At 48.1% G+C, this 27,795-nt stretch overlaps 6 protein-coding genes; 3 read left to right on the forward strand and 3 right to left on the reverse strand.

The window, feature by feature from the left end:
* Window positions 1-457: 457 nt before the first annotated feature.
* On the forward strand, window positions 458-3,809 carry GSTUM_00011208001 (uncharacterized protein; the record flags this gene model as incomplete). The annotated part of the gene is made up of 7 exons (XM_002841770.1): window positions 458-762; window positions 910-1,330; window positions 1,408-1,667; window positions 1,748-1,877; window positions 1,935-2,220; window positions 2,291-3,607; window positions 3,676-3,809. 7 exons carry the CDS (start codon window positions 458-460, stop codon window positions 3,807-3,809), a joined length of 2,853 nt encoding a protein of 950 aa, XP_002841816.1.
* A 493-nt stretch (window positions 3,810-4,302) lies between these two features.
* Window positions 4,303-5,630, reverse strand: GSTUM_00011209001 (uncharacterized protein; the record flags this gene model as incomplete). XM_002841771.2 has 2 exons in its annotated part: window positions 4,303-5,527; window positions 5,600-5,630. 2 exons carry the CDS (start codon window positions 5,628-5,630, stop codon window positions 4,347-4,349), a joined length of 1,212 nt encoding a protein of 403 aa, XP_002841817.1. The 3' UTR covers window positions 4,303-4,346.
* A 4,314-nt stretch (window positions 5,631-9,944) lies between these two features.
* GSTUM_00011210001 (uncharacterized protein) lies at window positions 9,945-11,532 on the forward strand. XM_002841772.2 has 3 exons: window positions 9,945-10,106; window positions 10,178-10,536; window positions 10,609-11,532. The coding sequence occupies exons 1-3, from the start codon at window positions 10,007-10,009 to the stop codon at window positions 11,284-11,286; spliced, it is 1,137 nt and encodes a 378-aa protein (XP_002841818.1). The 5' UTR covers window positions 9,945-10,006; the 3' UTR covers window positions 11,287-11,532.
* Window positions 11,533-14,489: 2,957 nt separating this feature from the next.
* Window positions 14,490-17,830, reverse strand: GSTUM_00011211001 (uncharacterized protein; the record flags this gene model as incomplete). XM_002841773.2 has 11 exons in its annotated part: window positions 17,137-17,830; window positions 17,059-17,081; window positions 16,880-17,026; window positions 16,730-16,819; window positions 16,183-16,671; window positions 15,988-16,124; window positions 15,774-15,927; window positions 15,642-15,720; window positions 15,526-15,582; window positions 15,026-15,456; window positions 14,490-14,977 (listed from the first exon to the last, which is right to left on the reverse strand). Exons 1-11 carry the CDS (start codon window positions 17,511-17,513, stop codon window positions 14,490-14,492), a joined length of 2,472 nt encoding a protein of 823 aa, XP_002841819.1. The 5' UTR covers window positions 17,514-17,830.
* Window positions 17,831-18,745: 915 nt separating this feature from the next.
* GSTUM_00011212001 (uncharacterized protein) lies at window positions 18,746-21,868 on the reverse strand (the record flags this gene model as incomplete). Its single annotated transcript, XM_002841774.1, has 6 exons — window positions 18,746-19,033; window positions 19,096-19,509; window positions 19,564-20,091; window positions 20,153-20,356; window positions 20,412-21,783; window positions 21,852-21,868. The coding sequence occupies 6 exons, from the start codon at window positions 21,866-21,868 to the stop codon at window positions 18,746-18,748; spliced, it is 2,823 nt and encodes a 940-aa protein (XP_002841820.1).
* Window positions 21,869-22,072: 204 nt separating this feature from the next.
* Window positions 22,073-22,922, forward strand: GSTUM_00011213001 (uncharacterized protein). XM_002841775.2 has 2 exons: window positions 22,073-22,199; window positions 22,270-22,922. Exons 1-2 carry the CDS (start codon window positions 22,108-22,110, stop codon window positions 22,793-22,795), a joined length of 618 nt encoding a protein of 205 aa, XP_002841821.1. The 5' UTR covers window positions 22,073-22,107; the 3' UTR covers window positions 22,796-22,922.
* Window positions 22,923-27,795: the final 4,873 nt, after the last annotated feature.

The raw sequence follows: 27,795 nt of genomic DNA on the forward strand, positions 1-27,795 counted from the left end.
ACGAGTACAGTACAAGTAGTCGAATACAGTAGAGTACCGGTGCTCGTTTGATACATTATCGAGAACTGGTCCCAGCGTACATAAGAGCACGCGCCGAGATTAAGTCAGATCCCTGCCGGATGCTTGAGAAAGCAAAAACACCACAGTGTTCCTATTCCCAAGAAGAAGAAAGGAGCATTACAATCACTCAATCAATTCTCCTCCTGCTTCACACACCAACACTACCTAGCTTGGGGAGTAGCACCATATTGTCTCGGCATTCCCGTAGACCTTTATCCTTTGCTTGTATCGATCTCCTCGCTCCGCAAGCAGAGACCACCGTCTGGTATCTTACGAGCCTCACCCTTGGCGTCCCCCACTCCTCAGGGTCTTACAAGCACCATCCACTGATATTACCACCACCAGGGCCCCCATCGCACACGAATCTAACGAATAAACAACGAAAAATCTCCCAATAATGTCTTCCTTCCTTGAGCACTCGTACTCGATCGTTCACCTTGATAATGCCGCAGACCAGCCATCGATTCAGCAGCTACAACAGCAGCTGGAAAAGGGTACCGATGAATCCAAGGTGGAAACTATGCGTCGGATTCTCACCATCATGTTGAATGGCGATCCCATGCCGCAACTCTTGATGCACATTATCCGATTTGTCATGCCCAGCAAGTCAAAACCACTCAAGAAATTGCTATACTTCTACTACGAAATTTGCCCGAAACATGATGCAGGTGGGAAGCTCAAGCAGGAGATGATATTGGTGTGGTAGGTATTTGTCCGGGGAGGGGAGCTTGAGGTTTTATTACGCCTCCTGTGTTGGCCTTTATGTCACATGGGAGCTTGATATAATCTATTGATGGAATTCGTACGGGAATAGGGGAGTAAGAGCTAATGTGGATATGTGGTATATAGCAATGGTATCCGAAACGACCTTCTCCATCCTAATGAATTCATCCGTGGTGCAACACTGCGTTTCCTTTGCAAAGTCAAAGAGCCCGAGCTTATCGAACCATTGGTCCCCTCTGCCCGTCAATGCCTCGAACATCGTCATGCCTATGTCCGCAAGAATGCCGTTCTGGCTATCCAATCAGTATATCTTCACTCGGAACATCTGATACCTGATGCCCCCGAACTTATCCAAACGTTCCTGCAAACTGAGAGTGACAATACTTGCAGGAGGAACGCTTTTGCTTCTCTAAGTGCGATCTCACATGCAAAAGCTTTAGAATACCTTAATTCCGTTTTCGATGATATTGCCAATACAGATGAGCTGACGCAACTCGTGCTCATTGAGTTCACTAGAAAGGATGCCATACTTAACTCAGGAAACAAGGTGGGTTTTGATTGCTTGCATCTCATTGGGGGATACTTCTTATAGTGGGGCTTTTCTTACACATGGGAGCAATGCAGGCAAGATATCTAAGATTGATTTTCGATCTGCTCGAGGCATCCTCAAATACTGTCGTATACGAAGCTGCAACCTCCCTAACAGCTTTAACAAGTAATCCGGTTGCAATTAAGGCTGCTGCTGGGAAATTTATCGAGCTCAGTATCAAAGTTTCTGACAATAATGTCAAGCTTATAGTTCTCGATAAAGTAGATCAGCTTCGTAAGAAGAATGATGGTGTGCTTGATGATCTAGTCATGGAAGTACTACGGGTCCTGTCCAGGTATAACATCCATTACAGAATTTCCGTCAATCAACTACCCCTCCGCTCACTGAATTAATTTCTAACTTAATAAAAAACAGTCCTGATATCGATGTGCGGAAAAAAGCTCTCGATATCGCAATGGACATGGCGTCAAGCAAAAACGTAGAAGAGGTGGTAATGCTGCTCAAGAGCCAACTTGCTAAAACCGTGGATCAAGATTATGAAAAGGTATGAAAAATGTCACCACTTTCAGAATTCCGAGCGATAAATTCCAACGCTTTACAGAACAACGAATATAGGCAACTTTTGATTCACGCCATCCATACATGCGCCATCAAATTTTCTGAGGTTGCCGCGAGTGTTGTTGGGCTGCTTATGGACTTCATTAGCGACTTCAACAACTCTTCTGCAGTAGATGTTATTGCATTTGTTAAAGAAGTTGTCGAGAAATTCCCTGCATTGCGTTCATCTATCATCGAGCGCCTCATGGGCACTTTAGGTGAAGTGAGAGCCGGAAAGGTCTATAGAGGAGCATTATGGATTGTCGGAGAGTACTGTGTTGAGCAGAAAGGTAATTGGTCGGGTTTGGGTTTGGGTTTTTGGGTGGCGAAACTAATTTCATCTCTTCTCTTCCCAACCAGATATCCGGGAGGCGTGGAAGCGGATCCGTGCCAGTCTTGGTGAAATACCAATCCTTGCGTCGGAACAGCGTCTACTAGATGAGCAACCCGAAGACGATGCAGAGCAAGTTGGTGAAGGTTCAAAACCGGCAGTGCCATCAGGATCACGCAAAGTGCTTGCAGATGGTACATATGCAACTGAAAGCGCCCTGACAAGCGAGTCTGCGAGTGCTGCCAAACTTGAAGCTGTCAAGGCCGCTCAGAAGCCACCTCTACGCTCACTCATCCTTGACGGCGACTTTTTCTTGGCTTCTGTACTTTCATCTACTCTCACAAAGCTTGTCATGCGCCACTCGGAGATCTCCTCTGACGCCTCTCGCACCAATGCCTTGAAAGCCGAGGCTATGCTGATCATGATTAGTATCATTCGTGTTGGTCAGAGTGAATTTGTGAAAGCGAAGATTGACGAGGACAGCGTGGACAGAATCATGTCCTGTGTGCGTTCGTTGGCGGAGTTTGAGACAAAGAAGGAGATTGAGAAGGTCTTCTTGGAAGACACCAGAAAGGCATTTAGGGTTATGGTGGCTGCCGAGGAAAAGAAGAGGATCGCAAAGGAGGAGCTTGAGAAGGGAAAGAACATGATTCAAGTCGATGATGTTCTTGCTATTAGACAATTGAGCAAGAAGTCGGCGGCTAACGGAGCCGATATAGTCGAGCAGGATCTGGAAAAGGCTACAGGGGCCGATGCTAGTGTCGAGGACCTTTCCTCGAAGCTTAGTCGCGTTGTGCAGCTCACCGGATTTTCCGACCCAGTATATGCTGAGGCATATGTTAAGGTTCACCAGTTCGACATCATTCTTGACGTTCTACTTGTCAACCAAACCACCGAAACCTTGCAAAACCTCTCGGTCGAATTCGCCACATTAGGAGATTTGAAGGTTGTTGAAAGACCAACTACCCAGAATCTTGGCCCTCACTCATTCCAGTCTGTCCAAGCAACAATTAAGGTCTCCTCCACAGACACCGCAGTAATCTTCGGTAACGTCGTCTACGACGGACCGTCATCCACCGAGACCAACGTGGTCATCTTAAACGATGTACATGTCGACATCATGGACTACATTCAGCCGGCTTACTGCAGCGAGACCCAATTCCGAACCATGTGGACCGAGTTTGAATGGGAGAATAAGGTCAACATCAATTCGAAGGCCAAGACACTGAGAGACTTCCTTGACCAATTGATGAAGAGTACGAACATGGCTTGCTTGACCCCCGAAGCAAGCTTAAAGGGGGACTGCCAATTCCTGAGCGCAAATCTTTACGCAAGATCTGTCTTTGGTTAGCCCCCCACCCAGCCAATCTATCCATTCCCCGCAAATTGATAGCTAACTCTTTCTTTCTTACAGGTGAGGATGCACTAGCAAACCTCAGCATCGAAAAAGAAGGTGACGATGGCCCGGTAATAGGCTTCGTCCGCATCCGAAGTAGGTCCCAAGGCCTCGCGCTCAGCCTCGGTTCGTTGAAGGGCCTGCAAAAATAATGATGGGATGGAAGCGGATAATGAGTTTGCTGATGCCCTTTCTTTCGATGTTAACTAGTACTCTTATTCTCTTTTCAAAGAAAAAAAAAGTTTACGTGGGAAATAGGAAAGGGGGGGGTTGGAAAGAGGCGTCTTTTTGTCATGTTAGAACAATGTACTGTACAATGGTGAAGCAAAAAAAACTGCTGTCCTTGGTTTACTCTAGCGTCCCCCCCAAGGATATTAAACACAATACAGTATGATACGTCTTCGAAAAAGCCACGGTATCAGGCACCACGATAGACGTGGGTCAGATCGTTCGACGGATCGCCCCACTACCTATCACTCGATGGGCCATCACTCTGCTCTGTAGAACCATGAGAGAAGTCCACTATAGACAGCGTCACCGGGCTGAAAGGGAAACTTCACCGGGCTGAAAGGGAAACTAGGAACATCCGACGAGATTGTACCCATTCTCTTCTCCTCACTAACCACCTACATAAAGCCACCAAAGTTCTAATAAAAAATAGATATATAATTATTGTGAAAAAAGAAAGATTAAAACGCGGTATTATGCCCATACCCATAGTACCTATCCTCATCATCATACTCCCCCTTGATCCCCCCTCCCTCGGAACCGGAGTACCCAGAATGCCCAGAATATTCACTCTTGTAAGGGTATCCATCGTCATCACTATATCCCCCTCCTCTGTCGTAATTCCAACCATCATACCCATCACGCACTTCCTCCTCCTCCTCCTTAACCGTCGCAGTTGAAATTCCACCGTTAGCCCAGCCACCACGTCCACGTGTGCCTCCAGCGCCACCCCTAGTGCTACATCTAGCAGTTTGCTTAGTCCGGCCTCGAGCTGCTGCTGGTGGGGGTGAGCTAGCTTCGTGCTTGGTGGGCTGCACAGCACGACCGCCTCGAGCTCCGCCACGACTACCGCGACCACCACGACTTCCGGGACCGCCTCCAGCGCATTTTGCTGCAGCTGCAGGGGTTTTGGATGGCGGCTCAGCTTTTGGAGTACGGCGTTTGGGAGCGGAGCTGGCCCCGCGCTTGGCAGTTTGTCTGGCTCTGGGGGCAGGGGCGGGTGGAAGGGCTGTCAAGTATATCTGTATGTTTCCGCCGGCGGCGGCGGTTGCAGTTGGCGGGGCTTGTGCTTTCGCACGAGGTTTCGCCTTTGCTTTGACCCCCGGTTCGGGGTCTGGCTCTACAAGTAGTCCCGGCTCCTTTTTCGCACGGGGTTTCGCTGCAGCTACTGGAGCGGTTGTCTTCCCGGCACCCGTAGAGGTCTTCTTTGCAACCTTCGCGGCGCCCAGGACCCTCTTCAACCGATCTTCCTTGTCCTTCTTGACTCCTCCACCACCCTTCCCTTCCTTCTTCACACCGGTTGCCTCCCTAACCTGCGCGTTCAGCTTCCGAAACTTGCCATTCTCGACGTGCTCCAGCTCCACCAGATATTCCGGGATCTGCAGGTCCCCACGACGAAGCGCGTTCTCCAGCTTCTCGCGTAGTGATTGGATTGCCAAAGATTGGGGGGCGTCGAGCCCGTACAGGAGGCATTGGCCACGCCACCAGGGCTTTGGCTTCGCTTTATTGGGGAAGATGCCTGGCGAGGTGAGTAGGAGGGCTGTTAAGGTACTCACGGACTCGCGGGCGTGAGTTTCGTGCAGGAGGCCAGAGCCTAGGGTACTGAAGTGAGGGGGTATCTGTACCGCCGGTATGACAATTGCTATGGGGTGTGTTAGGAATGTTTTTGATGATGGAGGGAGAGGGGGAGAAAATAGGAGGGAGAGGAACTCACGGTTTAAGGCAGACGCTGTGGATGGTGCCATTGTGTGATGTGTGGTGAAAGGTTTTTCTCTCTATGAGAAGGGAAGAGAGAAAAGGAGACGAGCTAATATGGCAACGGGATGCTTGTTGAACAATGGCGGGAACTCACAATGGGGCCGAGAGAATGGATACAGTCTTCACGGGGGGGGCATGTCGGCACGACGAACCTGGGCGGGTGACTACTAACTAGGTACCGGTATTTGGTCAGCCAAGAGGGAAACCGTCGAAGCAGGGTAACCAGAAATTATGATAAGTTACTTGTATGTTTGATACAAGTACGAGGACCTGCCGTTGACCCTTCCGCCACGAGTATAATGCTGTATGGTGAAGACTGTTGGCATAGTACGGTAACCTACCGCTGGAATTATACCACGGCACAAGTTACCGGTATTCCAAAAAAGTGTATGTTTTTGAATACTCTACCGGTAATTACACAGATTCCTTCCATCAACTGACCGAAGTGTTAGTCTACTCGTACCTTTTGTCGATACTTGTAACTGAATCCCTTTGTTGGGGGGGGATGACATTCTATCGTATACTGTAGTACGAGTACCCGAGCGAAGCAGGGTTTTTCTGGGGCCGAGCCGGGAAATGATCGCACGGGTGGCACAAGTAATCCGCCCCGTCCCTCCCGAGATTTGATGGTGTCTTGAGTTTTTAGCCCCCGTATTTTATGTGTGCACAGACTAGTTTTGGAGGTTTCAAAAAAGGAAAGAAATATCAACAAATACACCCAAACCCAGTGTTCTCTTGCTCAGAAGTTGAAGCATTACGGAGGTACAGCTCCTAAGTTTTGTATGTTACACCAGTTGCTCACACAATGCCCACTGCGAGTGTAACATACAAAACTTAGGCGCTGTACCTCCGTATTCTCCCGGGCGTGGGCGAAACACTGCATCTTGCTGGGATAAAAAAAAAAAACGTTGCTATTTGATATTCTGTAGGGAGAGCCCGGGATCGGCTGGTACTATACGAGTAGAATAGGATTTCTCCCGATTTGTGCTCCTATATTGTCACTGCGAGTGCCGGCCTGGACGGGGGGGGGGAACACATGGAAAAAGGAGGGAAGAAGAACAAGTGAGCAAAAGTTCCAAAATCAAAACATTTTTCAAACATCGGCATCGGACTATCATATATCTAACCCTGCGCGAAGAGCACGTCTAAGTCACCGCTCTCATTTTTTCGCTCTTCAAAATTACTTACCGTATGAGAACGTGCAGCGTAGAGTAGAAGATGTCTCCCCCCTCACTTCCTTCCCTCGGATAACGGTTTGCCCCGTGTTTAATGGGAACGCACCCCCCCCCCGAGAAACCAACATCACAATATTATCCCCCATCACAATACTATCACGCTACGAGCTTTTAATGCCACTACCTCTGTTAACCCGTCTTGACCATCTACCGGCCTCCTACGATCCATCAGCCTACCACATTCAGGAGGCCTCGGGGCAGATTCTTTGGATTTTGGCCGGATTTTGGTCATCCGGGACTGTGAGGTGCGACTGTATTGGATAACGGGACCACATTCGTGCCCTTTACAGCCGCATTGCGGAATTTGGAATGGTAGGAATATGGAGAGCTCGAGGTGGAGATGAATACCGTAGGTCGATGGGAGAGCTGGCAAGAGGGTTTTAGTAGCATTGATACCAGTATCTATACAGCTACGAAGGTACAGCCCCTAAGTTTTGAATATTCTGCTAGCAGGGGTGTTATGCGGGCAGGGATTATAGTGGTAAACTGTAAGTAGAAGGAGGGTGGGTTGAAGTCTTGGAATGGGGGATGAAAGGTTTTTCACGAGAGTAATTTTTTTCGTATGATACTTCACAATTAATTATCAACCAATATGCCGCACTTGACCCGGGACCAAAGACGTGACTGCCAGCTCCTACGCTCAATAGGCTGGAGGTATAAGCAAATTCAGGAAAAAACAGGCTTTTCCCAACACCAGATTCAGTATGCATGCACATCGCCAGCAACACCAACCAAGAAACCAGGTTGCCCTCCTACTCTTACCCAAGCACAGATTGAAGACCTTATCGGATATGTGTGTATGTCAGCCAGGAATAGACGGCTTTCTTTTCAACAATTGGCTGAGGAGTTGGATTTGGGGGTAGGAAAGAAAGCAATACGGGCAGCACTCATTAAGGAGGGGTTTCACCGATGGCTGGCGATGAGAAAACCACCAATCTCTGAACGAAACCGTGTAATAAGACTCAACTGGGCTCAGGAGCATCTTCACTGGACACAGGCAGAGTGGAATTCCATACTGTGGACCGATGAAACATGGATTACGGGTGGAAGGCATACACGCACTTGGGTTACACGGAGAGCAGGAGAAGAGTGGGACCCTACTTGTATTGTTGAAAGACATCAGAGAAAGAAAGGATGGATGTTCTGGGGATGTTTTCATGGTAGCACGCAAGGTCCCGGAATATTTTGGGAAAAGGATTGGGGTCCGATCAATTCAGAAACCTACTGCGCACATACAGTACCTGTTATTCATGGGTACATTGAGCTCTGTCATCAAGATGGGATAGATTTGAGACTCATGCAGGATGGGGCACCGGGACATTCAGCAGGCAATACCTCTCTGGAGTTAAGAGAGAGAGGAATCGAGGTTATTTTCTGGCCGGCATTCTCACCTGACTTAAACCCTATCGAAAAAGTATGGCATACCATGAAGAATTATCTCCAAGATAACTATCCAGAGACTATGTCGTATGACAGATTGAGAGTAGCTGTCAAGACTGCATGGAATAATGTGGGAGAGCACGAGTTCCTAGAGCTTATTGAAAGTATGCCTGCTAGATGTCAGGCCGTTATTGATGCCAACGGCCTTTTCACCAAGTATTAAACACTCCCGGAGTTTCCTTCATCCCTTTCCCAACACAGCTATGGCCAAACACCACTCTCATCTTGAGGACACAGAGTGAGAGATCACAGTAGCTATAGAGTAGGAAAGATGAAGAGTCGGGAGAGCAGGGGACTGGAGAGGAGTGGGAGCTTTGGACCGAGGAGGGTTGGGAGCTGTGGGCCAGGGAGGATTGGGAGCTGTGGGTCGGAGAGGATGGGAGCAGGGAGAGCTGGAGAGTTGTAGATAAGGGAAGCTGGAAAGCTGTGCACTGTGGAAGCTGGCAACTGGGGACGATGGAGACTGGGGAAGCTAGGAACCATGGAAGCTATGGACTGGGGAAGCTGTGGACCGGGGAAGCCGGAGACTGGGGAAGCTAAAGACCAGGGAAGCTGGTAACCGAGGAACATGGGGAAGCTGGCAACCGGGAAAGGTGGAGAAGCTGGTGACCGGGGGAGATGTGGATGGGGGAAGCTAGAGACCGGGGGAGATGTGGATGGGGGAAGCTGGAGACTGGGGAATATGGGTAAGCTGGAGACCAGGAGAGATGGAGACTGGGGAAGCTGGTGAGTGGGGGAGATGGGAGAACGATAGTTAGAGGCTATCCAATGCTGAAGTTTGTCTTTCCTTTGTTAGTTATCATATTTCTAAAAGCACAGGGGGACGTACCTGGGAGGACCCTGTATACACAGAAGTACTGTGGAAGGACAGGAGGATGTGGTTGTTGTTTTTTATATATATCCTGTCATTACCATTTTTTAGTTAGATGGTCATCCTTGAGGTTGTTTATGAGACGAAGAGTTTTCATGTTCTGGGCATTTCTCACTTACCTTACTTCAAGTTTGCAGGTGATTTATGGCTGTAGGGGACTGGAAGACTAAAGGATCGGAGGACCAGGGGGCATAGTCGGCAGAGGAGTTGGAAATATTTGATCCATTAAAGCGGTTGTAAACTTGGATATCTGAAGGGAGTAGAAGAGAGTGTCAGTATCAGGCAATAGGATTGCCGCAGATCATGAAAATCGCGTTGTGTTCCACACTACTGTAGTCCTAAGCGACCTTTCCCCATTCATCACCTTAATCCCTGCTAGTGGAATACCCCCTGCTAGCAAAATATTCAAAACTTAGGCGCTGTACCTTCGTATACTCGAGTACTCTGGGTTCCTAGCTAAACTTTGCACAAGTCACGGAATCTGGGCTTCCTTTGTCCCCCATGGCTTATCTTGTACTCTGGTGTCTCCTAAAACCGCGATCCCTCCTTTCGGGACCAAATGAGAGGCTGAGATAATAATATGATAGTGTGATACTATCATATAGGCACGAGTGATCGGGGCCTTGCTGGTAGTCCTCACCCCTCCACCACTAAAGACTATTCCGAGTGAGTGATTAAATGCCATCAGATAAGATCAGATGAGATCAGACAACAATGCCCAGTGCCCACACCGTCCGCACCAACCATCCGTTCAAGGTTTCGAAGCTTCCAGCCGCGCGAACCCAGGGCCTTCCACTTTCCCACGAACAACCCACAGATGACGACCTCCAACGGTGATAACACCCCCGCACCTGCCCCTAACGGGGGCGAATTAGCCCAGCAAATGAACGAGGAGACGAAAAAGAAGTACACTAAAGGTACCCCTTCCACCCCTTCCCTCCCTTCCTCCTGCCTACAGACCGGCCCTAACATACCCCCTTCCCCACAGATCGCAAGGTCGGGGAAGGAACCTATGCCGTGGTCCACCTCGGCCATGTCAAATCCACTGCCCTCCCCGTCGCAATCAAGAAGATCAAACTCTCCGCGATGGTGGACGGGATCTCGATGGATGCGATCCGTGAAGTCAAGTTCCTGCAGGAGCTGCGGCATGAGAACATCATCCGACTGATCGACGTCTTCTCCAGCAAGAACCAGAACTTGAACCTTGTGCTTGAGTTCCTGGATTCGGATCTCGAGATGATCATCAAGGATACCAAGATTGGGTTTGGCGGCGCGGATATCAAGAGTTGGCTTGCGATGAGCCTGAGGGGGCTTTGGTGGTGCCATAAAAATTTTGTTTTGCATAGGGTTGGTTTATTCCATGTTTCTCCCTAAGAGGGGGGGGTGGGCACAGGGGCTAATAATGGGGGTGATGAATAGGATATCAAACCAAACAATCTCCTCCTAGCAACAAATGGTCAACTAAAACTTGCGGATTTTGGCCTCGCCCGCAGCTTCTCGGACCCGTACCGCGCCATGACCAGCACAGTGATAACCCGCTGGTACCGTCCTCCAGAGCTCCTCTTCGGCGCCAAGTCCTACTCCTCATCAGTGGACATATTCTCCCTCGGCCTCGTCTTTGCGGAACTCCTCCTCCGCGTGCCCTTCCTCCCCGGTGACTCGGACGTGCACCAGTTGAGACTAATCGCCACGGCACTCGGAACGCCCACGGAGCAGAACTGGCCGGGCGTGACGAAGCTACCGGATTACGTTATCCCGAACACCGAAGATATAAGACCCGAGCAAGGGAGTCTCTTCTACGGTGAAACTTTCAGGACGCTAACGCCGGAGGGCCTGACGTTGCTCATGTCCATGCTTAGATTGGATCCCCGAAAGCGCTGGTCTGCGAAGCAGTGCTTGGAGAGCGAGTGGTTTAAGGAGGAGCCCACGCCTACGAAGCCGGAGTTGCTACCCAGGAAGGGTGGTGGGAAGGGGATTGAGAAGGTCGGTGGCGATCTCAAGAGAAGGGCGGGCTGGGATGAGGGTACCGACGTTGCGGAGCTTGAGGGGCATAGAGGTAGGAAAGTTGCCAGGAAGTTGGATTTTGGCGGGAAATAAAGTCACTTTTTTATTTTTATAATTTAGAAAAGGGTCCTTTTTGTATACTTAATTTGCGGCGTTAGGAAAAATGGGGCGTTCTGTTTTTTGTTTTGTTATTATATTTCTCATGAAGGGGGTTCTCTACATTGAATGATTATTTGTGGGGGTTATGAGACTATCGTGATTCGTGATGGACTGTTTATAGGACTTTGATGTTAGTGATACCGGCTGTTGGGTTCCAATTAGGTTATGCATTCTCCGTTGCGTTTGCCATTGGGAATCGTCTTTGTCGCGATATATATATAAATGGGAAGAATAATCGCCCGTGAGTTCATATACCACATCACCAAGTCGCGGAGGGAAAATTTCTAGATTTACACTCATTGGGATCAGGGGGGGTCAAGAGAAGAGAGCGAGATGCCCTGCGTACCGTAGTATAATATGACTGTTTTTGGGGTGGGGGTCAGCGCTTTGGGGGAGATAAGAACGACTGAACGGCGGCAATGATGATAACACAAGAGAATTTAGGGTGAATCGATTGGCTAGCTAAGGAATAGCATGTGCATGTCATATAAATAAGGCGGAAAAAAGTATAACAAGGTGATTTCCCCAATTAACATTAGCAGAGTGGTTGAAAATGACAACGGAACGTCTCTAGAAACCCACGATAGAGAATAATAGGGAATAGTGTAGTGTAAAGATTAGTATGTGTAGTACATAGAGCACGGCATGAATAGGAAAGGCTAGAGATTGTAGACCGGTTTCCCCTGGAAGACATACGGTACCGCAATGGTATCGTCAGGGGTCCCATAATGAGAAACATGGCAGCAGAAGTGGAGATCGGCGCTGAAGTGCTCGGACCGATATATATCGATTACTAAAGCAACAACTCTATCAAGTCTGTTCGCTGTAGAAACAGACCCATTCCCAGTTCCTCTATCTTTTGTGGTGAATGCCTTGGATGTATGTCCGTAAGAACACCATACATGGCCCACCAGTTACAGCGTAGCCACAGCTTTAGCCCAAAAGTGCGTGGGATAGTTCTTCTAAGGAGGAAGACTCCTAGAAGGGAGCCTGGAGTTCCACAGGTTGTAGTGGTTTGGTACTGTAGTTCCTGGATATAAGATACATGTTGGAGTGTCCCAATGCCGGACCGCTGGAGTTGAGGAAGTAGCGCAAAGAGGAGCTATCAAGAGGGACTGAGAGCTGTCGGTGTCATGTTGTCTAATTTGTATTTTTTGTGGTGATACTTAGTGATTAGATTTCATGCGGGTATAAGAACTCTCTACGGTGGCCCAGAGTGAAATAGTTGAGTTGGTCAAAGAAGATGTCTCCTTAGTGGTGAACAGCACGAACATCTCACAGGTCAGGCTTCTCAAGGCTTCTCAGTTGCTGCACCGGTGGTGTCAAATCTCTCACTCATGCCAGCTGGATCATCGCAGCGTTGCATATCATCAAGAATGACAGAAGTAGTCTTGCCATTATCTTTAGCAGTGGCTTGAATTGATCTGATAACTTATCCGTCATTCCAAAGACCCGTGAGGAATTTAGGAGACTCCTAGGTGTGAAGATGGAGGAGCGGAGGACGAATAAAGCTAGGGCAGAGAGTCCCATCTTGCGCGGGGTAAATTAGAAGATCAAAAGGTGGGGGTGGTAGTGGGAGGTGATAGCCCTGCCGTAAAGTATCTCCCATGACCCTAAACAAGTATCCGCTTGTAACTTTCTGTAGCAAGCAGGTGGAGTTCAACTTATAATCCGGGATTGGATAGTCTCCCCAGCTTCTCTGAGTGCCCAGCACCCACCCATTACCATCAGAAGGTATTGGTGTGAGCTAGGTATGAACTCCAGGAGCGCCAAATTATTGGCCGCCATCAGTGTGATTCACGATGTGGTTGAAGAAAGGAATTACAAACTGCCGAGTCGAGAGGTAGATCGCCTTCGGGCATTTGATATGGCCCAATTGCAGCATCAGACCAGAGGGCTTCCGGGGATACAACCCCCCAACCCCACTACTCCATAGTCCTGCGGGGGTATCATAGTGGCTGTGGTAAGGTTCAGTTGCGCCGCAGCTATGATAGTTACTGGAGCCAATGTCCCAGCCCGCTCCCTCCGAAAGCAAGCACTATATCCCGATCTAACTGGAGATAAACTGCTCTGCTGGGGTGGAATTCGTTTATTATAACAGGGGATATTGTAGCGGCCATTTGTGGCCATAACTGCCGCTATATGCGATGAGCAATTTACCGAATCCGTGTGGAAGCATTGCTAGGGCTATATTATCTGCAAGCCATCAGAATCCTGCGACCACAGGGGGCCTGCGAGCTTTTAGTACGGAATTAGAAACGAGGTTCAGGGGACTTGTCCCACTGGCATTTGCCTAGGCCAATATCTTGCATGGCTTTGCTGGGAATCTCTGCTTTAGCTTGGTATGCTGGATTGATATTTCCACCTGGGGTTATATCCAGAGGTTGTATATGAAAGATATAATATCATACATCGCTAGGGCTATCCGACCCCTTTTGAAGTAAGGGAGTTGCATTTTTTGAGGAAGCAATTTTGCCTTCCTCAGATGTCGGCACTGTAGAATGGAAGGTTGCTGGGAATGCTTTCGAAGATAATTCCTCATGGAAGCCTGACTGTATTTACATGCTTGGTAGGTCTAGCCTGCCTTCCTTTGTTCAAACACGCCTTTCTTCTGGGGTGCGCGATTGAGGGAGGAGTTGGCTTGCGCTTTTAGCACATGCTGGGGGAATAAGTTGGATGCGAGTTGTTGAGGGCCGGGAAGGGAGTTTCCTTATGAGAGTGGAACGTGAAAAGCAGTGTAAGCCTGGGTCTACTTTAAGTATTGTCTTGTTAGGGAATTGATCTGCTCGGGTGTTTAAAAACAGGGAAGGAGCATATTATGATACGGCGGAGGCGCGATGTTTCGGGGGTCGGCCCTCTCGTTCAAAGGGGAGTCTGGTGGATGTTGGGGTGCAGGGTCTGGGGGATGAAGAGCAAGGGAGCCGGAGGCAATGCTCTTGTGACCTTGCGGTTGCCTACATTACCCTATGGTAGGCGTAGGTCTCTTGGCGGGTCAGTGATCTGATGACGGGAAATTTTGCCTGTGCCTCCAGCCGTATCTGTATTATACTGTACAATGGAGACGATAAGTCTGCACTGTACATAGTACAAGTACTCGAGTGTATTATAATTTTATAAGATTGGTTGTCATTTTTACATTACAATTCATCCCCTTCCTCATCGTCATCCTCTTCTACTTTGATACTATTTATGTCCCCCGTATCGGCCTTCCCCTCCGTCTTGATGCCAACCTTCTTCTCACTTGGGAAATCTTCCAATCTAACTTCCTCCCCTTTAGCTGTTGAATCCCTTCTCATTTTATAAAACTTATCCAAGGCGTCTCGTCTCTGCTTCTGCGTCCATCCTTCAACGACAAGCGCAAACTCCCTAACATCATCAAAGCAGAACATCTTTGCCATAGTACAAAATTGCCTTTTCATAATATGCACTGGCGGGTGAAACTTGTATCTAGTGGAGCCGCCATCGAAGGCAACAAGATCACCGGTATTAGCGTCGTTTGTGGTCTCGACTGCACGCTTGCTTATCTGTGCTTCGACTTTTGATGTGCCGATAACTTCGGAGTTTTCATGAGTGTAGGAAATACCAGCTTCTGCTAGGATTGCGGCGACAGGGTTGTGTGCCTTCCCTATAATATTGTTAGCAAATTTTACACGAGGTGGTTATGGTTTGTAACTTTTCTTAATTGCCTGTTCCCCTTTCGCTATAGCTGCTAGCTGACTGATGGCATTTTCTCCTTCGTAGTCATCATCAAGCTCCACATCTTCTACCTCTTCGTTGTTGATTTCCATTCCAGCAACTTGAACGCCAGCCCTCGACTCCGCAACATTTGTCTTGTTCACAATCTCTTTTAGGATAGTGTTGTTCTGGAATGTGAAAAGGTTGATGAGGCCAAAAAGTTCTCCCTGGTTTGTTTTGTCGCCTTGAACACCGGAAAAGTAACGACGCTCCTCAGAGGCGCCGTAGCCAATATTTGCTTGCTGCTGCTTGTAAATTTGACGGGCATAGACTATCTCCTCGATGGTACCGGCTAGGATAAGTCGGAAGACTTCGACATCTCGGGTTTGCCCGATACGGTATGCGCGATCTTGAGCTTGAAGGTCATAACTGAGGAAATGGGGGGATTAATGTCGTTTATATTGGATAGGATAGGGGTGAGGTGGGGCGTTATTATACCTGGGATTCCAGTTAGGGTCGAAAATGACTACTTTGTTCGCAGCTGTGATGTTTAGCCTGATTCATTTAGCAGCATGCTCTATCATTAGTTTTCGGGTATGGAAATAGCGACTAACCCAACACCTCCAGCCCTCGTTGAAATCAAAAAGACAAATTGCGAGGGGTCACTATTGAACTCGGCAACCACATTTGTGCCTAGCAATCATGGTTAACTTTAAACTTAATATTTTCTAGAGAGAAACGCTCACGATCATCCAATGACATGGACCCGTCAAAATAACAAACGTTATACTCGGTACTTTGGAACAGCTTGTGCAGAATCCTGAGGAGCTGAAGACTGTAGGAGAATATCAGGACTTTATCATCATTTTGGTGCCAAAATTTCAAGAGCTTTTGTAGGACCTGTTTGATACATCGTCAACATTATCCTATGGATGGCGGCTACACTCTAGGATCGTTTACAATCCATTTTCCACACATTTCGGGGTCCATGAAGTTTGTCAACATTTCCCTATTGATTATGCGTTCGAAATCGTCGGGGAGACAGGTCTCTAGTAGCTCCCGCTTCTTATCTCGGGTTTCTTGGTTATCCTCGTTCTCTGCGAAGAAACATTAGCACCGACTTCACGTTAGTCCATTGCGTTAATGGATACTTACGGGGAATCCAATTAGCAAGGTGATTGCTGAGCTTCTGTATCTGCTGAATACATGGAAACACCATCTCCTTCCACTTCCTGCCCGTGCTGTCAGTAACATAACAGCACCCCCCCCTCTTCGCGGGCTCCCCATTCTTGTTCAACTTCCCGCAATCACAGACCTGGCCAGAGTACTTGATGTTCTGTACCATCTCGCTGTCCAGAAATCCCTGATACGCCTTCCTCTGCACCTCAGTCAAGGGGCAGAAGACGACCTTGTCACTTTTTTTGGGCAGTTGGTGGGCTATCAAAGTTTTCAGGCGGCGGAGGAACATCTTTCCTAGTAAGTTGTTTACGAGGCGCTTTGCGATCTTCCTGGCATTGCCGATCTGTCTGAGTGTGGCGTCGTGGGATTGTCCGATTTTGAGGGGGATTGCTATGGCTTTGTTCCATTCTGTCAGGGTTCCGATGCTGCCGGGTCGGCACCAGTTTAGGAGAGTCCAGAGCTCCTCTATTTAGTCTATGTTAGGCGTGGCAGCGGGGTCGGTGGGGTGGGCGATTAGGATTACCATAGTTATTTTGAATAGCAGTCCCTGTCAGACCAATCCTACAAAGAGCATTGATCTCATTTATGGCTTTCGTCACTTCAGTTCTTCTATCTAGAGCCCTACCCATCAGCTCAATCTCTCTAGCTGTCGCGAGCGACTGAGTGATAATACCTTTAATCTGATGGCACTCATCCGCAATAACACAATCCCACTCCACCATATTAATGTCCCCACATGCCTTCTTATACGTCCCATAAGTCGTAATCAGGACCTCGCACCTGCCCGCCCTGGCTGCCTCTAGTGCGCTCTCCTTCCGCTCTTTGCTCCCATGATAAACATACACATTCCACCATCCCCAGACATCAAACTCCCGCTGCCAATTACTTATCAGACCACCGGGACACACAACAATGACCTTGGGAAACCACCTCTTCCTCCCCGCACCCCTGCGCATCTTCCGCATCCGCTTGCGGTCCCGTTCATCGCCGGTCTTGCCGAAGGCAGCTGTTAAGAAGGCTATCACCTGCACCGTCTTGCCGAGGCCCATGTCATCCCCCAGTATACAGCCTTCCTGGAAGACAAAGTTTTTGTGCAAGAAGGCAGCACCCTCGACCTGGTAGTCACGGAGGTATTGTGCTATCGGGCAGGGGATTATACCAAGGGAGTCTTCCAGTGGGATATCCTTGTATGGTGCACAAGGAGGGAGGCTTTTGAAATTTGGTTTGGAGGTTAGCTCGCCCTGAGATATATTGTCAATATGGGTATTGGAAACAAGAGGTGGGGGAAGGCACGAGTCTCTCATCATCACTAAAGTACACGTCCCTGTAATCCGGTGGAAACCTTAGCGCATCCGGAGGCGTATTCGTATCTTCGATAGCAGCCTTCGCAGCCTCAACTGCCTCCTTGCGCGCCTTTAGATACGCCGGCAAGCCCATTTCCACCTCCACCTCCACCTCACCGTTCCGATCGGAGGAAGAATCAGAGGCGGTCCTCCAGAGTCGCTGATTCGCGGCTTTCTTGTTCACAGCTTCACTCTTAACCCGCTTCTTACCCCCCCCTCCCCCTCCCTCCCTCCAAGAACCGTCCACCTTCCGCTTCTTCCGCCCCCTCCGCTTACCAGATTCATCCCTTTTGCGTTTGAATTCTTCGTATGCATCGTCATCTTCATCTTCTGTCATGAGAATGCGCTCACCAGTGCCAGATTGGTGTTTTATCGTGCGGACGGTTTCTTTGGTGCCTACTTCATCTTCCCCTGCTTGGGCTGCATTTGTAAATGATGGTGGAGTATGTCTGGGTGCGGTATTGTTCAAGTCATCATCCGACTCGTCGGTTGAGACCTCGATTGGAGCGGGGGCGATGGCAGTGCCTGGGGTTTGAGCGTTAGTTGGCTTGGTTTGGGTGGCTGGGGCCGCTTACTTGTGGAGCTGCCGGCGGTGTTTAGTGGTCCTAGGATGGAGTCGAGGTTGAGATCGTCGTCTTCCGAGGAGGTGGTGGACATTGGGTTGTGGTTGTGGTGGTGGTGGTGAAATTTAAGGGTTGTTATTGTACTTGTACTCGAGTATGGTATTATGATATGATACATCAGTTCGGGGGTTTGTACAGTACTATTGATTGTGGGTTTTAGAGTTGGAAGACGCGTTGGTAGTGGGGTTTGGGCGCCGAGGGAATGAGTGCCAAGACGTTGAACCTGGATGGAGCTATGATAGGGGATGCTTTGACAGCTACTGTACTCGAGTATGATGCAGGAGGTAATAGATACGGTAGTGTTGTTGGGTTACAATAGGACAAGATATAAAGAGAGTATCATACATTAATTAATACGGTACCGAGGGCAGTTATCAGTATCCTGGCTAGTACTCGTTATCCAAGTATCGCAGCGATATTAGCTGTTCCAAAAACCTCACTCACGATTCACCGACCTCACTCGCACCATAACAATCAAAATAAACAAAAACCGAAACAAACACTTTTTTTCTTCTATGCCCCCCCCCGTCATTCATACATTATTGCGATCTATTTCACATACCCTCTTTTATCTTAAGCCAAAGTAGCAAATGCTCTTTTCCTCTTCCCCCTCTCCTCCATCTCCCTAAAAGCCTCCTCGTCCACAAAATCACTTTTCCCCGCCGCCTCAACTCCATTCTTGACGAACCTGACCGCAGCAAGATTAAATCCCATTTGGTCCTTCTGACTCTTGAGTGCGGTTCTCAAGTTCTTGCGAACGCTACTGAGGAGCACACGCATGGTCTTTGTCGCGACGATCTGCTTGTGGTGCGTTTTTAGGAGGAAGAAAAGGATGCGGCAGGTCAGTGGGATGTTCCATTGCTGTTTCGCATATGTTAGCTTTTGAGGTTGGGGAGGGCCACGGGGTTGGGGTGGAGGGGTACCTTTGAGGCGAAGATGTCTAAAAATATCAAGAAGAGGGCGACTCTGTCGAATGGGAGGACTAATAGCGCATCTTGTAAATGGCTTGCTTTTATTTTCTGGATTGTATTTAGAAGATGCATTTCTGCGCTTATTCCACCCAGGGCAATGTACAATGGATTTCGAGGCGGTGGGGCGAGGTTTGGTTTCTCGATTTTGGCAGCTGCGTATTCTTTCATCATGGTCATGTCGGCCATTCCGAGGTCTAGGGCTTCTATAATCTTTTCTCCGGCCATGAGAGTTTCGATGGTTTGTTTTCCAGCGGAGGTAGCCTCGGGGCCATTCTCGTCCTGGGTCTCGTCTTGGTTGAGGGAGGTTGTTAGGGTTGATTCGTAAAGCTCTTCGAGCTCTTTTTCGCGTTCTTCTTCCAGGAAGATCTAATTATTGTTATTATGCCGTGAGGAGCGCTATAGTAGGAATGGGGGCCGTACCTCATCGTCTGTCTGTTCCCATACTCGAATACTCTTGTCGTGACTTGCGCTTACGACAATCTCGCTAACCTTTCCTACTGCCAGTGCCCAGATTTCACCAAAGTGGCTGTCCATCTTGATGATGTTTTCAAATTTGTCGCCATCCCAGTACTTTATTAGGCGGTCTTTTCCAGCTGAGAGAAAGTTGTGGGAGTTTCTTTCGAAGGCCACTTGCATTACACTATCCTGGTGGGCAAAGAAACTCTTGTGACAGTCGCCGAAGTCTAGGCCCCATATCTTGACGTTTTTGTCTGCTGAGCAGGTGGCGATAAGTTTGGAGTCTGAAGATATGTCCATGCTTAATACCGGGAGCTTGTGCCCGTAGAGATTGAGAAGGCGTTTGAGGGTATCGACATAGAATACCCTGACGGTATTGTCGAGGAGGGCTACCGCAAGGAGTTTCCCGTTAGGGCTGTAGCGGACGCTCAGGATATCGTCTGACAGCTTAAGAGCTCGACTTTGAACCAGCTTCAGTCGGGGTGTTGTTCGCTTCGTGGTGAGTATGTGTCAGCGACAGTTCATGAATAGTGTGGTGACTGTTTAAACATACCTTGGTTCCGGGGATACTTTCTTGCGCAATCTGAAAGCTCCAGAATTTGGCGTTCTTATCTGCACTTCCGGTAACAAGGCTTTTGCCATCTGGGTGGACTTGAAGTGACCAAATTGAAGCTTCATGTGCCTTGATACTCTCAATCATTGCTGACGAAGCTACATCGAAGAGCTCTATCTCTCCAGTTTTTGTACCCACAACGACCTTTCATCATTATTAGCAACGTCTTCGATCCCTAGCCTATATAGATGTAACTCACGATTTTGTCGCCGGGGAGGAACGAGCAGGACAGAGCATACCCACACTCAAAAGTTCTTATACAAGTTGAAGTCCTCACATTCCAGATCTTCAGAGAGCCGCTTGACGCAGAAGCAAGCATCCGATCATCAGAGCTCAGAGACAGTGCGCGGATGTCTGTCCTATGTCCCGAAAGCTCTACAGCGTATAATTTGTTATACTCCGGCACTTCCTGCTCCTTCCTTCCTTCCTTTCTTGCTGGTTTTCGTATATCGTAGTACTCTAGTGTATTGTTTGTGCAGGCCACTAGGATCTGTACAGTATCCTTACCACCCCGGGTAGTCCAATCCACTGATCTGACTTTCCCACCTGTCCGCACGGTGACATACGAAACGAAGATATCTGCAACTTCGGCATACGGAACATTATCACACTCTTCCTCCGTCTTCTCGGCTTTATCCCTCTTGTTCGCCTTCCCTTCCTTCCGCTTCCGTTTCCTCTTCAACGCCTTTTTAACCTCATCCTCCGTTCGTATCCGCCATATCTCAACACTTTTATCCGCGCCATGACTTGCCACAAAGTTCGAATTTGGGTGGAAAGTAATAGAAATGGCCTTATCCTTGTTCTGCCGGTATATGGTCCCCCGGTCAATCAGGCAATCCGACTTTCCCTTAACTCTCGACGTCAATCCCGCAGTATCGACAGCCCAAACCTTCATCTCCCCGCCATTCCCAGCGGTGATACACCCCCTCTCATCCGGCGATAGCGCCATAGCCCAGCACTCCCCGTGGTGTGCAACATGTGTCTCTACACAATGCTGCGTCGTGAGGTCCCACAACTTGATCAGCGTATCCTTCCCAGTACTAACCAGCCAACCCTCCGCACTCCCCCCTTCCACTACCTCAGGCCCTTTCAAAAACCCAACTTTCGTGACCTGATCTTTGTGTCCTTTGAGCCTATACAGCCCCACCTCGGAAATCAGATCCCAGACAATCACATGCGCATCCTTCGACCCGCTCGCAAGCCTAGTCCCCGAGTGATCAAATGCCAACGTAGAAACCGCCGACCGATGCCCATTGAACGAGATAACCACTGCAGAAGTCTTCGAATCCCACAGCCGGATCGACCCGTCGGCATAGCCGACAGCGAAAACATCCTTATCAGCCTGGGACTGAGCAATGGCCGAGACCTCCGCTTTGCATTTTCCGTCCCGCCAGCGCGAGAGGAGTTCGCCTTTTTTGATATCCCATGTTAGCACTTCCTCGTTCGCAGGGGCGACTGCTCGGCCGGCGCTGGTGGTCTTTGTTTGTGCGGGAGTTGTTGCTCCGGCAGTCCAGACAGTGTTTGCTGTGCCTGAAGCTATGACGCCAAAAGTTGAGGAGTGCTCGAATCGTCTGTTCCAGCGCTCAATTAGTAGTGAGTTCGCTAGAAACGATTAAGGGGAAATGGGACAAGAATGTACAAATATGATTTAACCATATCTCGAGCAATATTACGGTCGGGGTGATATCCTGCGGAAGAAGGAAAGAAAATGTCTAGCTGTCTCGACTCCCCGTTCGCTGAAAAAGAAAATTTTAAAGTTTGGCTATCGCCAAGACACATGCCGCCAAGATTCCATCCAACTTCTGTCTCATCTTAGCCCAGAAGTCCCCCCACGAAAGATAACTTTACCCACTCCTTCCTTCACAACTTCCTTCACAAACAGCAAGCAAGCAAACATGGGAAAACCATCACTAGAGAGACCACACAAGAAAGCCTTCAGCGTCGGTCCCGCGAACCTACCCGATGGGACATACAAGCGAAAAGGAAGGTATCAACTCTCCGTCCCTTCAATTACTGGGGAAGCAAAACTAACACAAAACAGTCGACAAAATTAAAAGATCCCTCATCCACAAAGCAAAAGTCAAGAAATCACTCGCGAAAACAATATCTGGAAACGCGCCAGACACAGATCCTCAGGCCATCCGTGCGAAAAGGTTGCTAGAAGAGGCCGCAGCCGAGCGGGAGCGAGCCAAATCCACAGAACCCAAAGATTGCGAGGATGGGGACGCTATTGTAGCGACTACAGAAATGCATCCGGAGCGACGGGTAGCGTTGGATCAACCAGAGACGGCACGTGTGGAGGAGAACCCTAAAAATGTCGATAAGGGTGCTTGGAGAAAACGGGGAAAAAAGAAGAAGACTTCTAGATTTCTGAAGGAGGAGCAGGAGGCAGCCAGACTTCGGGAGGAACGGGAGGAGAAAGAGAGAGAGATCGAGGCTAGAAAGGTTGCGATGGAGAAGTCAAGGAAGGAAAGAGCGCTCAGGAAGAGGGTTATGAGTGCTCGCACGACGAAGGGGCAACAGAAGCTTGGGAGGCAGAGTGCGCTGTTGCTGGAGAAGGTTAAGGCTCAGGTTGGGGTGTGATCGCGGCTGCCGTAGTGGGATTGAAGTTTGTTGTTTGCATAGGGTCGGAGTTTTGTTTTGCTTGGTTGATGATGTGGTTTTGTATTCTATCATAAGTTCATGATATCTACTCGAGTAGACTGTCCAAGTATATAATGATCGAATTAACAGGGTAACTAACCTACTAAAAGTTGTAAATTTCTTCCCCTCATGCTATCACCTGCGCCACTGAAAGTGCCCGTCACATTACACCACCAGAGTACTAAGTAATACCGGTGTGGAGGGGAGATTGAGTTAATAGTATATTGTCTGTGAGTGTTAGGCGGAGACAATCTGTAGAGACTCAGAATTGTCCAGGCCAATCAAGATTTGTTTCGTAGATGGAGATTTGTTTAAGAAGGCTCAAAGGGTTACTCATTTTATTGATGACTACTAAGAGTAAAGTAAAGTAGAATAAAATCATAAAAACAAGATTATACTGTTAAGGTCTCTTCTCTGTTGCTTGATGATGTCTAAAAGCTTGGAAGGCACTTCGATATTTATATTCCACATCTGAGAGTTCACGGCCTATGGTACTGGACACTTGAAATTGACAACAACCAGGCAAGAAAAAGTGAAAACCCTGATGACCCCGACCCTCGATCACAACCTTCATGGAGTAAAAATTAAAACATAGATTAATAGATTAAGAAGCTCTGAATAAGTCTATATTGAGTTATTCTCATTTAAGCTGTTGGTTAGTGAGAAAAATAGGGTTCAAGATGTGTCATTTTGTTAGGCAATAAAGATGAATTACCCATAAATTAGCCACATTATGCATCTACCCTGTACTGAGTAACAATCTATGATCCTGGAGATGAGAAGCAGACACTGGAAATGCATGAAGTAAGAGGGAGTCAATTCTTATCAACAAGTAAGTGTTAACCCTCATGAACAATCTTGAGTTTGAAGCTATCAATGGTTATTTGATAATGCCAGTTGCCTTGAAAAGACGGCAGTATTTATCGGCAATATCACATCAGCGGTAGATAGAATACTCTAAGTATAGCTATCATGCTACTAGTATGAGTGAGGGAGATAGTTGAGATGGTGAGGAGAGTAACACTGACTGCAATATATCTGACAATACATCAGATGTTTTAGAAGTAATGGAGGATGAGAGTGAGAGTGATAGTTATACTAGTGGTCAGAGAAAGAGAGTGTAAATAGATATCCAAGTTAAATTACAATTGAATTATTTTGAAATGCAAAATCACTTACCATAATAAATATAGTAAAACTTTAGACATTTTGAAGTGGGAGGAGTGCACTGGAAGTAGTATGTGTTAGTCACATGTCCTTGGATCCAGAAAGGCCTCCTACAATAATTGGAAAAATAAGTGTGAACTAACAATTACAGCTAGCACTTTCTACGATATTAAGGCTGTATTTCAATGTCAGATAGGTCTTGGAATCAGTGTCACTGCACAAGGATATGTGCTTGAGGGAGAGGACTCGGAAGAGTTTGCAGTTTGCCTATTAAGGCAAATTGCTATAGAAGAATTGCCTACCTGAGGTCCAGGAGAAGTAGTAATTACTAAAGAAATAAAAAAGAAGAAATTAGATGAAGTGATAAGAAATTTGTGATTTCTTTTAACTAAAAGGAATAAACAAGTAAAGCAATATAGTAGAGAGCTGTTAGGAATACCAGGATCTGATACCTAGGAATGACACTAAGTAGGGTAACTCCACTTGGATTTGGAATCTCTGATCTCCAACATCCCCCTCTGGCTCTCTTATGGGGCCTGCATATCTATAGCTCGATGGAAATAGCTTGTAATATTTTTCTAAAGCTCCTATATTTAACTCCTATTATCACCAAAGCTATTTCTAGTATTGTGTCACAAATGTGGCTTGGCAAGGAAAAGGTTTTCACATGACACATAATTATGAGTCATAGGTATGTTATAGTTTTACGCATATGACACATTTGGGTCATATGATGTTATGGGTTGATAGGTTTCGCACATGACTTGAATATGAGTCATAGGAAGTGTACCTGGCAAATATGCCTTGCAAGTGTACCTTGCGAGTATGCCTTGCGCATATGATTTATATTTAGCACATGTGACGCATTCGAGTCATATGACTTGTTCATTGTATTATGATTGGTTTATGAGTTTTCACACATGATCTTGCTACGAGGTCATGGGTTTTAAGCATGTGACCACTTTGGTCATATGACTAGTTTGGTATGATTTGATTTCACACATGTGACCACTTTAAGTCACATGACAACAGGTGGGAAGAACACTATATAAGGAGGCCCATATGGCCGAGGAGAATAGGTTCTTCAGGCTTTGTTCTAAGTACTTTTCCTCCTTCTTTAACCCCGTGTCAGACGTGAAGGTTCGGTTTCGATCCAATCAGAGCCCTTGATTTTTATCTCACGATAGGCTTTAAGTCTTTAACTTCGAATACCTTTTGGGGACTTTGTTGTTATACCTCCTACATTTGCTGGAAGTCCTTTCTTCCTTTTACTTATCTTTTCAGTTGTTCATTTCAGTCGCCTCCACATGGTCGCAATGGCTAAGCAAGCCTCCACCTCCTCCACCACGTCTGCTCTGCATTCATCGGTGGTTTTGTCTAATGCTGTCGAAAAGAACTTCGCCCTAGAGGCTGAAGTCTCTCACCTTTAGTATCACATGTCTGTTCTTTCTTGGCGATTTCATCACGATGGGAAAAAGATATCTGCCTTGTCGGCTGTCCTCGAGAATGAACATGCTATCAATCGCGGCTATTTCACGATGTTGGCGACTGAAGCTCCTACGGTTATCCCCTCTTTGCCTGTCCCCTTGGTCGCTTCAGTTACTGTGGTGGTCTCAGTTGGGGGTGGTAGGCTAGACCCTGAAAATTCTCAGGATCCAGCAGAGGAGCTCCCATCGGGGAATGTTATGCTGCCAGTTATCCTGGCCCCTCCTGCAGGTGCGGTTGTGGGAGGTGGTGTGGCTGGACTGGTTCTTGATTCATTTGGGCCGGTTGAGGTGCTTGCACCTAGGGTGGGTGGGGTGGATCCTGGTGTGGTGACATCAGCTGCAGTGGTATCACCCCTTTCAGGAGGAAAGGTGCCTGAGCCCTCAGTGGCTGAGCCTGTGGCTGGTCGGGGTAATGCCTCTGGTGGCGTCCCTCCTGTGGTGGTGGGTGGTGATGAGGGTGGCCCATCCACTCCTGTTACTAGACCTGCACCTGGGTGTGGGAAGAGAAAGAAAAACCAGAAGCGCCGGGTCAAACAAAACCAGACCTCACCTGTGTCGCTTGTCCCTGACTTGGAAGGGTCATTGCCTTCACCGGTTTGCTACTGCAAACTGGCTACTACAGAGTCCACAACAGGTTTGCCACCTGCAGAGCGGGCTGAGTAGTTAGAAGAGGAGCTGAATACTAGGGCATGTTCAGTCAAGTACTGATGGCTTGGAGACTATATCGTCCTGGCTGCTTCTGTCGAGGTTCTTGGACTGTGCTGCTGGTGTGGTGTCCTCCTGATTCTCTATGACTATTCGTATCCCCTTGGCTAGGGAGCCCTCACCCTGTAAGTCGGCTTTCTCTCGGGTTTACACACTTGGGTATGGGATGTTTCTTTTGTTTGGGAATGGGAATGGGTGCCGGAGTAGTCGGCGCGGTGTCCCGGGATCATTGAGTGGGGATGCTCGGATGGGTTTCTACTGTGGAGGAGGTTTTTGCGGGATCACATTCAGGTGGTGGTAGTGGAACTTTTGTATTTTATACGGGTAACTTGGCTGGTGGGTAGGCTGTGCTGAGGAGGATTTTTCTTTACTATTGATGGCTTTGTATTTAGTGTTTGTGTTGGAGCATGGCGTGGGCATGTTTGAGGTATGGGGTTGGAGGTTTAGCTAGTCTGTAGTTAGTGGTATCTGGGATGCGACAACCTGGGAGTCCAGCCCTGGGACTTGTCATATGCCAGTGTTGGTAGTACAAGGTTAAATAAAATTAGATTGAATTCTAAGTACTTTTCCTCGTCCTTTCCGTCGCTTTGCCCTGAGTATTTCTTTCGCACCCACAATGGGCCTTGATGCCTTGGATTCTGGAGGAGATATCTGAGTTCGCTCAGTAGTTCCTAGGGTTCTTGGTGTTGAGGCCTATTGGTGTTGCATGGTGGATTACTTGTTTGCTTCTCGTTTTGTTGGTTGCTAGTTATCTCACGATGCTGGCACTTTGAGCTACTCATCATGGTCGCTTACAAGCCCTTTTCGGTAAAATGTCTTCAGCTTCCTATCTGTCGTCGACTCGCAGGTTTCACGTTCGATTAGGGGGGATTGGATATTGTATTTGAGGGGATCACCTGTGTCATTCTCTGGGCTAGCTCATGGTTCTTGTTGGGTTTTAACAGAGTCCTTAGTTTTCACGATACAAAATACCTGTGGGTTAGACTGATGACCTTTCTAAGTATCAACTCATGGTACTGGCTGCATCATTCCTCAGGTGGCAGGGGGGTACCCGCCTGGCCCCTTCTCGTTAAGTTTTCGTTTCTACAGTTGGAATCCTACGATGTTGTTTATCACGGTTCCCTAGGAGTTTTTATCTTTGTGGCATTTACTGTAGTTCAGACAGGTGTTTCCTCCTCACCTCGGTGGAGATGGCTTTGACCCTAAAAGATCTTACCCCCTGACGTGGTTTTTCATTACTGCTTAGGGTGGTGTGGGATGATTGGCTACCAGACACTTGCGTTTTCTGGGTGTTTAGGTGGTTCAGTTGTAGACTGTGGTTGGTGGCTTCACCCATTGCAAGTGGAGCCTACCTTCTGTTGGTCTACTCCTGTTCACTTGTCCTCCCCCTTCATGTCGCTTTAGTTGGGGGTGCCTCTTGCCCGTTGTTCTGTCTCTGCTTGTTGCCGGACCTGTGGGGCTGGCTTCGGCTGACTCTGTCTATTCTTTCCTGGCTTGGTTGGACTTTGGTTCGACTAGGTTAGATGGTGTAGCTCGTGCTGGTACCTTCGGACATTGGTGCTGCCTTCTTTGTGGCTCTCG

This window comes from Tuber melanosporum, assembly GCF_000151645.1.
Source record: "Tuber melanosporum whole genome shotgun sequence assembly, scaffold_80, strain Mel28".
Classification (NCBI taxonomy): Eukaryota; Fungi; Ascomycota; class Pezizomycetes; order Pezizales; family Tuberaceae; genus Tuber; species Tuber melanosporum.